This window comes from Candoia aspera, chromosome 2 (genome assembly GCF_035149785.1).
Source record: "Candoia aspera isolate rCanAsp1 chromosome 2, rCanAsp1.hap2, whole genome shotgun sequence".
Classification (NCBI taxonomy): Eukaryota; Metazoa; Chordata; class Lepidosauria; order Squamata; family Boidae; genus Candoia; species Candoia aspera.
The window spans coordinates 147,647,196-147,661,584 of NC_086154.1; the positions used below are offsets into that span (position 1 = coordinate 147,647,196).

The 14,389-nt window shown below is 45.7% G+C and overlaps 1 protein-coding gene across 5 annotated transcripts in view; it reads left to right on the forward strand.

Annotated features, from left to right (window-relative positions):
* Nucleotides 1–14,389, forward strand: part of GRIPAP1 (GRIP1 associated protein 1) — a 64,319-nt gene that overhangs the window by 29,913 nt on the left and 20,017 nt on the right. For 3 of the 5 annotated variants that reach the window (XR_010067253.1, XM_063294141.1, XM_063294143.1), the window contains 8 exons: nucleotides 680–775; nucleotides 1,748–1,960; nucleotides 2,689–2,802; nucleotides 3,000–3,077; nucleotides 4,581–4,676; nucleotides 6,504–6,569; nucleotides 6,740–6,796; nucleotides 8,288–8,387. Coding sequence is in view for 4 of the 5 variants with exons in the window: in XM_063294141.1 (XP_063150211.1) it covers nucleotides 680–775; nucleotides 1,748–1,960; nucleotides 2,689–2,802; nucleotides 3,000–3,077; nucleotides 4,581–4,676; nucleotides 6,504–6,569; nucleotides 6,740–6,796; nucleotides 8,288–8,387 (820 nt within the window). In the remaining variant the exon portion in view is untranslated. The remainder of the gene's footprint in view (nucleotides 1–679; nucleotides 776–1,747; nucleotides 1,961–2,688; nucleotides 2,803–2,999; nucleotides 3,078–4,580; nucleotides 4,677–6,503; nucleotides 6,570–6,739; nucleotides 6,797–8,287; nucleotides 8,388–14,389) is intronic. The other 2 variants (XM_063294142.1, XM_063294144.1) reach the window with 1 other exon arrangement.

Here is a 14,389-nt window from a genome sequence, read left to right on the forward strand (position 1 = left end):
TTCCCCCTATCAACCTTGGGCACAGTATGCAAAATGCCCAGTTCTGAACCTTTACGGCATAGCTAGCAAGAAGGCAAATATTTGTGGCACGAGAGGTCTGTTTTGCTGCCTCTCGGGCCCTTTTGCCAATGTCTTCGTTTTTTACACTCCTTCTCTCTCCTGATGGTTTTATTTCCTTACTGATCTCTTCCTCCTCCTCTTGTTGCCCTTCCAACTGCTACCTAAACTCCAGGCCCCATTTTGGTGTGTTAGCAAAGTTCTTCCCAACTCCGCACATGCTTTCATTTCAAATGAGTGGTATTCTAATCCTGAACTGTTTTAAGTTAGTCAGCGTGAAAGGAGGCTAGGTGACTTACCCTACAGTTTCCCAGGTTGAAAAAGCTGATCCTTTTCCACTCTCGCTTTCAAGGGCTTAGCACAGGTACAGAACTGGAGGAGGACAGGATGCTCAAAGTGCTTCGGGGAGCTGATTACAGTAATTCTTTCAATGTTTGCATAAGGTTGGCCAAGGCTGTTTTGCGATAGTTTTTCTCTGTTTAAACGTTATTGGTGCTATTGTCTTCTGTCAGAGGCAGTGGGGAGTCTCTGATGAAACTGGTGCAGATAAACAAAGGATATGGTGGGAGGAAGGGTTGCCTTAGAAGATGGGATATTTCATTATCTTCACCTTCTATCGCAGGAGTCACTCCGGGGCAATACTCGTCTTCTGGAGCAGGTACAAGAACTTGGGCAGGAAAAGGAGAGATTGTCACAAGAGCTTGATGAAGTACGGAAGGTAAGCTAGGGTGGAGGAGTGCATTGTGGCTCATTCAGACGGAGCTTCAGCCGTGGCTTGGCACTTGTACGGGAACAGAGGAATGCCAGGCTACGGCCTGCTTCCTCCTCCCTTGCTGCCCTGAGCTTTCTAAACTGATTCCCTTTGTCAGTGAAGCAGTTTGCCGTTGACTCTGAAGATGGCACACTACCATTTGGCAAAACTGTAGTTTTCCCTTAAATCCGTATCTCCAGTAACCGTTTATGAATTAACTATGATTCGGTATTGAGTTTATTAGAACCTCATAAAATTTGGGGCAAAATAGAAGGGAATAGAGGACAGTAAAGGACAAGGAGGAATGGGATAAGGTGGCCACATAGGAGTAAGAATTGTCGCTATAGGAACATTGTAAGATGTTAAAAGGGCATCTGCTGGCTAAGGAAACCTTTCCACTTTTGCCTAATTTCCTGACTTTCTCCAGAAAGAGCCCACAGACTTTTGAAATTTCTCTCTGCATCTACGAAGACTAGGAATTAATGCCTTGTGTTTTTAAAGAAGCCAAGGATTTTGGATTCAAAATGCAAATTTTCTATTTAGGCAAATATCATCTGTGCTTCTCAAGGCAAACATCACCTCCCTTAGCCACCATTAGTGCAGCATCTAGGACAGTGTTTCTCAACCTTGGGAAGCTTAAGATGGGTGGACTACCACTCCCAGAATTCCCCAGCCAGCATGCTGGCTGGGGAATTCTGGGAGTGGTAGTCCACCCATCTTAAACTTCCCAAGGTTGAGAAACACTGATCTAGGACATATTATTTGCCCACACCCCACCTTTATGAGGTTGGTCTTTATAAATCAAACTAAAGTATTCTTGGTTTTATACTCAGGACCATAGAGGGGATGGGGAATTTTGTGTCTGAATCCTTTTCGCCAGGACTTCCCTGTTGTGTTGGAAGTGGGATGATTGTGCTTTGCTGTGGCTCTGCTTTCCAGACAGCAGAGAAACGCAAGGCCATGCTGGATGAGATGGCCATTGAGACCCAACAAGAAAAGGGGCGCCACAAGGAAGAGCTTGGTAACCTCCGCCTGCAACATGAGAAAGAGGTGCTGGCTGTCCGGGCACGCTATGAGCGGGAGCTGCGGGAGCTGCATGAGCACAAGAAACGGCAAGAGGAGGAGCTGCGGGGCCAGCTCAAGGAGGAGAAGGTACGAGCCGAGGGACTGGGGGCGTGTTCGGGTCTTGTTGTTGTTTATTTGTTCAGTCGCTTCCGACTCTTCGTGACTTCATGGACCAGCCCACGCCAGAGCTTCCTGTCGGTCGTCAACACCCACAGCTCCCCCAGGGACGAGTCCGTCACCTCTAGAATACCAGCCATCCACCTTGCCCTTGGTCGGCCCCTCTTCCTTTTGCCCTCCACTCTCCCTAGCATCAGCATCTTCTCCAGGGTGTCCTGTCTTCTCATTCGGGTCTTAAGGGTCAGAAATTTCATCTGCCTTCCTGCCTTTCACAGGGAAAGCTGGGCATTTCAAGGCACATCCTCTAAGGGAGGAAGAATCTGCTAACTTTACAGGAGGGAGCAAAGAGCAAAGGTTGTGCTAAAAAGATCGTTCCGTAAGCCACCCAGTGTCACTCTGTGAGTGGGGCAGCCATATGAATTTGCTTAATTAATAAATAAATAAATAAACAGATCAGCTATAAATTCTAGGTAAGCTGCTGCCTAGGTTAGGGCTGTTAACATGCACAATATGTTGAGGCCAAGAAATGAAAACGCAGGCAAGGCTTTGCCAGTAAGGGCAGCTTTGGCTCTCACGCCGACAGTGGAACTTTGTTACGTTCGCGTCCTTTTTCCATGGGAGAAAGGACACTTGAGGCACCTTTAATTTCTCCTCCATTCTGAATTGTCTGCAGTCTTTTCCTTCCCCTCCTTCTTTAGGCTCGCAGTCAGGAACTGGAATCCATGCAACACACTGTGGAAGAGCTGCGGCTCCAGATCCAGTCCATGGATGGCACCAAGGGCTGGTTCGAACGGCGGCTTAAAGAGGCAGAGGTGCTGATCTGGAAGAGGAAGGGAATGTTAATTCCACCCTCACTCCCAGTTGTGGAAATCACAGTTTCTGTATACCACTTTATTCAACCTTACGTTGCAGTATTGGGACATAGACTAGAAGTGGCATTCTCTGGATGGGCCAGTCAGGTTCCTGTCCAGTCTTGCACTGAGCACCTGATTGTCTTTCTCTTCCCCAGGAGCTGATAGAGAAGCACCAGCAGGAACACCTGGAGGCCCTGAGAATCTGTAAAGAGCAGCATGCAGCTGATTTGCAGGTATCAGGGGTTGCGGATTGTGTATTCCTTCCCAGGCATGAGAAATGACAGGGATTTATTTCCTTCTGTCTGGTGTAAGATTGCCAGACTCTCAGTTAAGGGGTTTTATCTGCTTCTGCCGTCTTTTGTTTTTTTTTTATACATTCAATCATGTCTGATTCTCTGAGACTGCCTGGACAAGTCCCTACAATATTTTTGGCAAGGTTTTTCAGAAGTGGTTTGCCATTGCCTCCTTCCTAGGGCTGAGCAAAAGGGACTGGCTTTGTGCCCAAGGCGGGACTGCTTTGTTCTCTTGCTCAAGGTTTTTAGATCCTTGTTTAACCCTACTGAGCATTTTATGTTGCATTTATTACGTTTTGTTTGTGTCCATTTGACATTTTGTTTTATTCTTTCTTTGAAAAACCCTAAGGGAGGAAGAGCCTAAAAGGCAGTATTAAAGCAATAGTAACTATGTAGTGTTGTTTTTGGCTTTCTTTTTAATTAAAAAGAGGCATTCTGGAGGCAGCTGGTAGCAAAACAGTCAAATGCTTTTGAACTAATACTGCTGAGGAGTTATAATCTACTTTTTAACGTAGTTTTTGTTTTGCTTGGTCTGCAGTGGAATGGGTAGCGGGCTAATATCAGTCTTTCTCAGCCTGTTATCCTTCAGATATGTTTAGGATTCCCAGCCAGCATATAGCCTTTGGCAAAGGCAGTGAATAACCTATAATTTAAAGGGGACTTTGGAGCTCACCTTAGCCTTGTGTGTGATATTTGTGTAAACTAACTGTGGTGCTGACTCTCCCCACCTACCAGTGCCAGCCTCACATCACCAGACTTTGGGCCCCAGAAAGAGAGGTGCTACTTGATAAATTAATATCTGCTTAGCTCTTGGGAGTTTCCCCACTATGATCCCTGAACTTCTCTATGTGTTTGTGGTAGCAAGGGGTGGAGGTGGGGAGAGAAGATAACCAGGACTGTTGTAATAAAAATCATGCCGTACAGTACTCACCAAAATTTCTCCAGAATTCCTTAAGGAATCCCTGAGGCTTATTTGGATTGTAGATGCAGGTGGTTGGCCTGAAAATACAGACACCAGATTGAGATGCCGTGTCCAGTGACTCTAAGGTTTAACAGTTCCAGCTGTGGAACTGGATGGGATATTGGCAGCCAATGTGCAAAGCAGCGGAGCAGAGCACCTGCAGAGGAGAAATGAGGAAGGTGTCAACTAGCCTTTCTCCTGCTTTACGCTTTTCCTGCTTTCTCCATTGCTGCCCCTTGAGCTTGTTCCACAAGTTAGCTGTTTTTTCCTCGCTTGACCAGCAGTGACACAGAGTAGCTATACAGTAGGTTTTATCCATGCAGTTTGTGCTTTTCCCCAGAAAATATACCTTCTCAGCCACTGGCATTTTCCATGCAACTGGCAAATATGGGAATCTTTTATTTGCCACCAAATGTGCAGTTTTGCCTTTTAACTGCCTTGCTCCCCTCTCTCCTGCTCCCATTGGGTTGTTTCCTCTGCAGCTAAAAGACCAAGAGGTGGAAGCAACTAAGGAGAAAATGCGAGAGATTGAAAAAGCCAGGAATGAGCACATGGACACGGTCAACCGGCTGAAACAGGTGTGTATGTGCTGAGCCTGCCAGCTTCCTCTGGGAGCCGGTGTTTGGCAGCACATGGTTCCTTGGGCCATCTGTTCCCTTCTTCCTGCCAGGATTTGCCACCTGCTGGATTATGTCTCCTCCTCCAGCGCGACTGCAGTACCCTGGCATGGGCAGACAGATGGTGCTGTCCCTCTCCAATTCATGTATTCAGACTAAGGTTTTTGTGGGGGTCCCTGGTCTGTTAAGAATACAGGCTTCCAGACAATGCCATTCCTGGTTTGGTTAGAACAGTGTTCCTCAACCTTAGCAACTTTAAGATGTCTGGACTTCAAGTCCCAGAATTCCCCAGCCAGACATCTTAAAGTTGCTACGGTTGAGAAACACTGGGTTAGAAAGAAACTAATCACTGCTGCCTCTGAGTGTAGAACATCTCAACACATTCAAGAGAAAGACTGAATCATAGAAGATAATGATTGGAAGGGATCTTGGAGATCATCCAAGCCAACCCCCTGCCGAGGGTGGGAATTCACTATTAACAGCAGTGTTTACAATCAGTAAAATACGAGGCCAAAAGAGAATTGTTACGGAGGGAGGGAGAGAAGCATATTTTGACACTAGTTCTTAGGTACAAAGCTTTTGTCCACATTCTTTTGAGTAGGGAGGGCGGAAGCAGGTTCTCTATAGCTGCCCCCCCTTTTTTTTTAGTTGCTGGATGTGGCTGGGTTGGGCTCTTACTTGCTAGGAGAGCTGCTTCCCTGTGCCTAATGCGCCGGATGAGGAAAGCACATCCTCCACCTCCCATCCTTCTTACTTTCCATAGAGGCACTATAGAGAGTGTATTGACCAACTGTATGTCTATCTGGTTTAGAGATTGTAGTGCCTCGGATAAGAAGTCTGCGCAGAGGGTGGTGAGGGCCGCAGAGAAGATAATTGGGATTTCAATTCCTCTCATTCAGGACACAGCGCATACACGCTGCCTGTCCAGAGCCCGAAATATTGTTAATGACCCCTTCCACCCCCATTATGGCTTGTTCTCCTTGTTGCCCTCTGGGAAAAGGTTCTGCTGCATTCGATGTAGAACAGCTAGATTAGATAATAGTTTTGTCCCCTGGGCTATTAGACTCCTGAACTCTTAATAATCCCTTCTCACTCCATGGGAACACATACTGTGTGTAGAACTGATATGTATTAGGGATTGAGATTAGAGGAATGGAATGGGTAAAGAATGTATATTACGTATTACAGTAATTATGGTATTATTTTATTGCTCGAGCCAATCGCAACGAAATTCCATTTTAATGTACACTCTGGTGTACAGTGAAATGACAATAAAAGTTTTATGCTAGTCTAATGGCCGATGCCAGAGGTCTGAGTGTGCTGGTCTGTGGTTCAGTAATCCCAGTGCAACTGTTCTGGAATCCCCGTATCCCCATTTAGACTAGAGAACGGTTGTCAGCCCTTCAAGCAGGCCAGGTCAGGAAACAGACGTCACAAGAAATACTAAAAATGAGCTAGAATGACAAAATCTTGAAAGCCTGGTCACTTTCCTTCCTTCTTATGCCAAAGAGAGTCAAGTTGGGCCAGTCTTCAGTTTCTTTCTCATATTTTCTTGTTTTCCCAGGCTAAGCTCATGCTTTAGTCACTTCTCTAAAGCCATCTCTCTGCTTCTCTACAGTTGGTGATAGTACTCTCACTGTGGTAGATGGGATGACCCTAACTGTGAAATATGAGAGTAGCTGAGGGAAAGGAAAAACAAATGCCTAGAATGTGGCAAGGATCGGAGGTGAAGCTAGAGGAACTGGAAGGAGACTTGATGCATTTTTAAAACAATTGTTTCTTTCATAGTGTGAGCTCAGGACCTTTTTCAGAGTAATAAAAGCTCTGCTTCCACCCCACCCCTTGAGTATGAAGGTGAGAAAGAGATCCCACCACTTGCAGCCCAGCAGTTCTGCTTTGCAGAGGGGGGCGATTGTAAAGATGGGATGAACTGAGAAGGAAATTATTAGGTCTGTCGCTGCTAACCACGTCTGATAGAAATATAATTTTGACCTAGGAAGTGAACAGTCTTATCTCTTTGGCAGGAAGTGAAGGACACAGTAGATGGGCAACGGATCCTGGAGAAGAAAGGGAGTGCAGCAGTAAGTTGGGGGAATTCTCCAGGGAAATTTGGGGGTGGAGGGGTTAGCAGTGTGGGAGTGTGCACCTTATTCTTGGTCTCGCTGGCTGAGAACCTTGGGGTTTGCTATCTTGGCACCCGGCTTGCCATTCTTTGCCTCTCTCTGTTAACTTCTGGGATAATTTTATCAGGGAGCTACAACATTTTTTTCCCTCTGTCTCATCCCCTTTGCAAAACATGAAGGAAATGTGAGGCTGAGAATTGCTGGTAGGCTTTAAGACAAGGCTACTAAATTCCAGCCTGCCACTGCCAGTTAAAAAAGAACATCGGAAACCATCAAGCTCTGTAAAGCTGGCAAACAGGAACCATTTAGTTTTCTGCAAAGAAGTTTATTGCTAGTAGGGTAATAGAACAAATACCCAACGGATAAGTCCCTTCCCCTTAAATGTATTAAAGTGCAATGGAGTCAGGCCCACTTCTCATACTCCACTGAGCTGCAGTTCACAGTGGTCTGGCTTGTCTCCTCACTCTTACTGGTTATTTCAGCAACCAGGAAAAATGGAGTGGGTTGCTTGAATAACAATTTCTGCAGACGTTGGAGATCAGGGCCATGCTTCCCTTGATGGGCAGTATCCTCACAGTCCTTGCACTATTGGAAAACTGCTTCCTCCCACCCTGAAAAATTGCCTCGCTGCTCAGGTGCTAAGCTACTGGTATATGCCACCAACTGCAGATCACTAAATCATGCTGATCTCTAGCCAATGCCTAATTCCAAAGTTTTCAAAGCTGCCTTGGCCTTAATTGCAATGTTGTTCTTTCAGGATTTCCTCATGCCTACCCACCCCCAACACATGAATGTACTACCTACAGAAATTAAAGTGACATGTGCATAATTCTCATCTTTTTGTGTGGAATAGGTGGTTGTAGTCCTATACTGATGAAACAGAAGTACAGGTAGTCCTCGGTTAGTGACAACTCGTTCGGTGCCCATTCAAAGTTACAGTGGTGCTGAATAAGGAGACTTATGGCTGATCCTCAAAGTTGTGGCCGTCGCAGCATCCTCACAGTCACGTGATCACAGTTTGGGCACTTGGCAACCGTTGCACTGTTATGATGGTTGCAGCATCCCGTGGTCACATGATCACCATTTGTGACCTTCACTGCTGGCTTCTGACAAGCAAAGTCAACGGGGAAGCCGGCAGGAAGTTACAAATTGTGGTCATGTGACATTGTGCTTAATGTGCACAATTCACTTAACGGCCACAACCAGAACTGCCGTCGTAATTGGGCGTGGCACATGATTTTTTTGCTTTACGACCACATCTCTCCGCAATGGAGTCCCCGTTCCCAATTGCAGTAGTCAACCAAGGACTACCTGTATTATGCATATAATGCTTGTTTGCTTGCCTTGTGCAAAGATGGCTGAATTGGGGGTCTAACGATCAGTGGCGGGACTAAGTATCAGGGAGCCCAGCCTTGATTTCCTCCGCATCTCCCTCTTCCCCGCAAACAGTTGAAGGACCTCAAAAGGCAACTTCATCTGGAAAGGAAGCGAGCAGATAAACTCCAGGAGCGCCTGCAGGAGATCTTGACCAACAGCAAAAGCAGGACAGGTAAGAGGTGACCACCAGGGCTGCAGAGGTGAGGGGGACCGGGGACAGTGGCTTGGTGTGTGTGAGAGTTTGTTTTTTCTTTCCCCTCCATTATGTACAGTGTTGTAATTCAGCCTGTGGCCCAGCCTTGAAAGCAGCCACTGGCGCCATAAATCCTCAAATGCAGGGATGGCTTCGTATTCTGAATTTTGGCATTGGAAAGAGGTGTAGGAGTTTGAGTACCTTCAACTCCTTGTCTCGAATCCCTTTAACCCTAAGCAGGTTTTAGCAAGTACGTCTTGCTGATTCCAGTTACGTGCCTCCTTCAAGGCATTTTGCCTTCAAAACAAAACTCAACACCCTTCTCCAGTCAATTAATCAATCCATCAATAAATAAGTAGCTCTACATTTTATGGCCTGTATGAATCATGCAAATTAAGTTTAGCTGCATAGTTGATTTGGCAGCATTAGGTATTGTGCATATTTTGGATTTTTTTCCCCCTTGGGGGAGCTATAAAGGGATGTACATGTGGGCTTCTTGACCATTTGGAGTTTTGTTTAGCATTCCTTTTGTTTTGACAGATTGACTCCTTCAGCATGTTTGTTTTACAAATGTATTTTTGGAACTTTGGAGATTTGTTTTAAAGCACACATTTATTTACACACACATCTCTGGTGGAGCTCAGACTCTTGTGGTAAAGGCTACCTTTGTTCCCTGTTGAGAAAGAGCAGGCACAATGATCCATCTGCAGACTGCTGTGAGTTATTTGTGCAATAGTTTGCCAATCAAATTGCTCATATTTGCTAAAACCTGAACTGTTCATGGGCAGGATATGAAAGTTTGTCTGGGGAATATTCTGTAATGTTATCAGGGATTCATTTTGGCTTCTAGACTCTAAGGAAGGGTGTAGGATGCGCTATGGCGTGAGACCCACCACCCGTGGGGTGCACCCCAACTCTACCTGGTTCTTTGTCTGCTGGGGTGTGTGTGTGAGAACAGTTGGGTTCAGGAGGTTGTTAGCACTTCACTGGGAGAAGTAGCAGCTGCCTTATGGGTGCAGTGCATCTCTTCTTAAAGGAGCCTTTCCTGGATCCAACCATTGGGCAGCTTCCACCGCATCTCCAACCTTCCCTTTCGGGGGAATGTTGTAGAGAAGGCATCAGATGTAGACTGCAAGAGAAGAAGTAGATTATCTTGACCCCTTTTAGTCTGGATTCAGGCCTGGAAACAGGATGGAAAATGTATCAGTTGCTCTGGTGGATGGCTTCTGTTGGGTTTTGTAAGATAAGAAGAGTGTATCCCTCTTGGTCCTTTTAGTTCTTAGTAGCAGTTAGTACCAATGATCATGGTATACTTCTGGATTACCTGCAAGGTCTGGGGGTGGGAGGCACTGTTTTACAGTGTTTCTGGTCCTTCCTGGATGGGTGTTTCCAATCAATAGGGAAAGTTGGGCAGGTGGTTGCTTCCTTGTGGGGTGCTGGAACATTTGCTTTTCTCTCCCCTAATTTTAAAGATCTAATAGTCTTGTGTAAATTTTAAAAAAGCAGATGAGAGAGTCTGGGGTGAGGCATGAATATGCTGATGTTACCCCAGTTATATATACTGACCTCAGACCAAGCAGGAAATATGGTGGAGGTCTAGACCCAGGTGCAGGTCTGAGTGGGATGAGAATTCTGGCACAACAGAAGGCTATTTATTGGGGAAAAAATTTCTGACTCTTATTAGCTCCTATTATAACTCTGGGTTGCACTCTCCTTGAAGAAGCAGGTCCAAAAAGAAAACCTTGAGGGTTTTCCTAGATTCTTGGCTACTATTAGACTAGACCTGCAGTTAGAAGCTGTGGTCAGGGGACCCTTTGCCCAACTTCAGCTGGTGCACAGGTTGTGGCCCTAACTGGAGCAGGAGACCTTGGTGAGTGTAACTCATGCCCTCATCACCTAGAAATTGCAGTGGCCAACTGCAGTGGCCTTTACCTAGGGCCACCTATGAAGACTGCTTGGAAACTGCAATTGGTGCAAAATGCAGTGGCCTGCTTATTAGCATGTGTGAGCCATCATAGCCTTGTAACACTCTTCTTGCAGGTCCTGCATTGGTTTCCAATGTGTTTTTGGGTGTAATTCAGAGGGCTAATTTTAAGCAATAAAGCCCTACATGGCTTGACCACCTGGTATCTCCAGGACTGCCTCCTTCAAGTGGAAATGGCCCTTCCCATACCCTCATCCTGAGAAAGGAGGGTCAAGTTCCTCTCCCCCCACCCCCTGCCTGAGGTTGCTGAGCTAGGGGCCCAGCGGCAGTGTTTCTCTGTGATAGCACTTTCACTTTGGAGTAGCCATTGCACAGAGGTTCACTTGGTGCCTGCCCTGATGCCCTTTAGGAAGGCGGCGAAAATATTGTAGTTTGTAATTGCTGCCAGGAGACTAGGCACCATTGCGTGGTATTGTTTGATCTGGTGTATTTTTAATTCAGTATTGATTCTGTTTTGACTGTTCTGGTTGCTCTTACATAAGCCACCAGGAGTTGCATTGGACTGTGGCAGTATAGAAATATCACAAAACAAGCAAATAAGTATACAAACACATGGCCTGGTATTCTCTGAGAACAGAATGCTGTGCCTCCTACCATATTATAAACTTTTTTCGCCCTGGGTTGCTGGAGAAGCATAGAGTATGCATACAATTATGACCATGTAATGTGGAGAGTAGGTACATATGTACCTTTCTTTTTGAATCTCATGAGCACTTTCAAAATGTACCATAGGTATAGGAACCAAAGATAGCTAAGATTTTTGTGAGCTAATATACATGAAAAACTGGTCCATGTAGGCATTAAATTAACTGTTACATTTCAACAGGTAAACTGTGCAAGTATTCCCACCTTGGTTTCTGGAGAACTCCTTTGTCTAGAGCATGGCTGGCTGGGGAATTCTTAAGGCCACCCATCTTAAAGTTGCCAAGGTTGAGAAACACTGGTCTAGAGGCTGACTCAGGCTAGAGTAGGGTGGAATAGAAAAGGAACAGGAAAACTTCACGCTCACTGGGTCAACTTTCTCTTTGAACCCTGAGATCCATGGATCAAAGTCTACCTGTGAAGTAATGTCACGGATATGTCCTTACAGGTTGCAATTTTAAAAAAATCGGTCTAGGAATTTGTGATTTGTATCAGGAACCAAGTGTATGAGTCTTTTCATACAAAAATCCTCTTCTGGTTTTTCCATAAGAGCTTTTTCCAACAATATAAGGAAGACAGTTGTTTCGTTTGACCGATAAAAGGCAGAAACCCTGACCGATCTCCTGCAAAGCATTTGAAGGTCTGCCAGATATTCTGATTTGTCCTCTGCCCGCCTGTAGCTTTGAGCCTCCATGAAAGTGTCTCCAAGTTTCTAGATTTCTACCAGCCCCCGTTATAATTTCACTTTTAAGACATGAATTCAATCCTTGGAACAAGTGAAATATTTGAAGCAAAATACACATTTATTTCCAGAAACGATTAAGAACTTGCACCGGCAGCAGCTTTGAGAAGTCCTGGATCAGCATTGTCACAAACATAAGCTGTATTCCAGGAGGGAAAAATGATGCTATCTCCAGTTGCCAGACACCACAGGAATAGGAAGCCAGCTGCCCAGCTCGTATTGCGGTCAGTCAGACACCTGGCTGTCCCAGCTGTGGGTGGTCTGGAGGGAGGGGAGCCAGGCGAGTTGGAATTGCTCACAGGGAAGGCAGCATTAAAACAGCCAATCAGTTAAATGAATCTTCTGGGAAGGGGGAGGATGCTGGAAAGTGCAACCCTTGTATCCATCTGTGTTGCCCTCTTTTGAATGGGGAAGGAGGGGGAGATGGATTTGGAGCAGGGCTGGGCCGCCTGGTCAGGATGGCGGATGAAGAGGAACAAACGGAGGTGGGGAGAAGGCTGTTCCTTTAGGATAGCCCCCAGAAGTTGGATATCTCTGCCCACTATGTAATGTAGGAATGACATCACTAGGTTGCAAAACTAGGAAAATCCACCTCAGTGAAGTGTTTGGAGAGCTTTGAGAGAGTTTCATCAAATATGGCCCAGAAGTCATGTTTCTTGACTGCCTTTAGAAATGAGGATTTTTAAATCACAACCTGCTAAACTGCTTCCTGGTACCCAGAGAATCTAGTCATCCCCCAAGGATTCCTCTTGCCCTTTACTGCTTTACAAACTTGTGTCTCCTGTGCTGTGTGTACAAGAGCACATCCTTGAACTCCATTGTTTATATGCACTAGGGCAAGAGTGCCCCTCTGGGTGTTGCTGAGCTACATCTCCCGGTATCTTGGCTGTTTCCCATGCTTATTGGTCCTGCTGGTTATACTTCAGAAACAGCTGGAGGACCATTAGTGGTAACCCTTGCATTGTGCCTTCCCCCTAATCACAACCATGCCTTGAATGTGAAAGATGGTAGACTCTTTTCAGCATGCATTGATCTTGGAAATGTGAAGTATGGTTTGTTAGGTGTAATCAATCCTCTCTGCCCTCAGCTTGGGCTGCAAAAGGGATTGCTAGCTATATAAAACGGCCTGTATAATTCTCCCTCTTTAAAGTAAACCTGAACAGCTTTCTTGAACCCCAGGCAACTTGCAAGCCAAAGATGCTTTTTTATCTTGCTGTTTTGCTCTAGGGCCCCTGGAACATGAAAGAGCTTCTTAATTTTCTAAGTTCCTGCTTTGTTGTTCTTGTGGGGTAGGCCTGTGGCAAAGCAGAAAAGAACCTCTCTCCTCCACAGGCCTATTTTCCAACATAAAATTATGTCTCCTTTTCTCTTTTTCTCCCTTTGGCAACAGAACAGTGACCTCCAACTTAGCCTATTGCTAAAGGAAAAGATTGGGCTGTGGAGAAAGACAGATCTTTGCGGCATCAGTAAACAAGACTGGTGCTTGAATGAGCAAGCAGTTTGAGGCCTGGGCCAGAGTTAGGGAGGTGCCTGTGGTTCTCTACTCCAGGTTACCAGCACTGAAGGAGTCTCTTATTTTTGTGATTGTATTAAAAATTAACCATCCTGGCTGAGCAGCTGCTGTGGTTGCTGTAGGGCACCCAGTACTCTCCTTCTGAGGAGCTCTTAAAGCTGTACTGGATGGGTGGCACAATTGCTAGAAATCCCATTTCTGGCATCAGGGGATGGTGTCAAAACATGAGGCACAGAGGATTTCTGAAACAAAGCAGCATCCACCTGTTGGTCGTCTAGATGGGAAGCCACCGCAACCTTCCTTGCAATAGGGTGTCTGTCTCTACAGACAGATGTCGATGTCAGCGTGGAAAAGAAGAAATGCCTTTCTCATCCTCAACCTCACTTTTCTTTTTAATTGAGGCATGGCAGAAGAAAATGGATCTGTGTTTGCTGAGATACTATCAGGATTAGGTTCTGCTGCCTGCGCTTTGCTCTCCCTTTCTCTTGTCTTTTATAACCTGTCAAAGTTTGGGAGAATTTACACGAAAAGACTTCCCAATGGAACACAGCAGCCAAAAGGCAGGGTGGAGCTACAAAGATGGTGGTAGGGTTCTGCAGATTGAAATAATCTTGATTGTCAGGGACTGGGGATACCAGGGAAGGGCATCGTTTAGTTCACAGTTCTGCTCAATATCCTCAAATAGCTGTCATTTACTCCTGTTGGGGAGTGACCTTGTTGGGTAGCAAGTAATGGAAAAGCTCTTTGCCCACCAGTGAAGACAACCCTCTGAAAAAGGAAGCTAGTGATCAGTCCTGGCATGAGGAACTTCCTGTTTGGAGAAGAAAGAAAACATTCAGTCTGGATTCATGGCTGAGGTTAAATAGCAAACCTGCCTTAGTTCTCCTTGAAGTTGTATGACCTAGTTTGCAGAGATGGGGGGCCCAGCAGTCACATGTGTGTGTGTGTGAGCATGTGTGGTGCACAAAGACCAAGTGAGGCCTTCAAGAGAAGCCATTATATTCCTCTGTAAAAGAAATCCAGCTTACCTAAAGCTATCTCAGAAAAGCCTAGTGGAGGATAGAATTGGATCAGGGCCATCACAGTTCTCATCCAGCAAA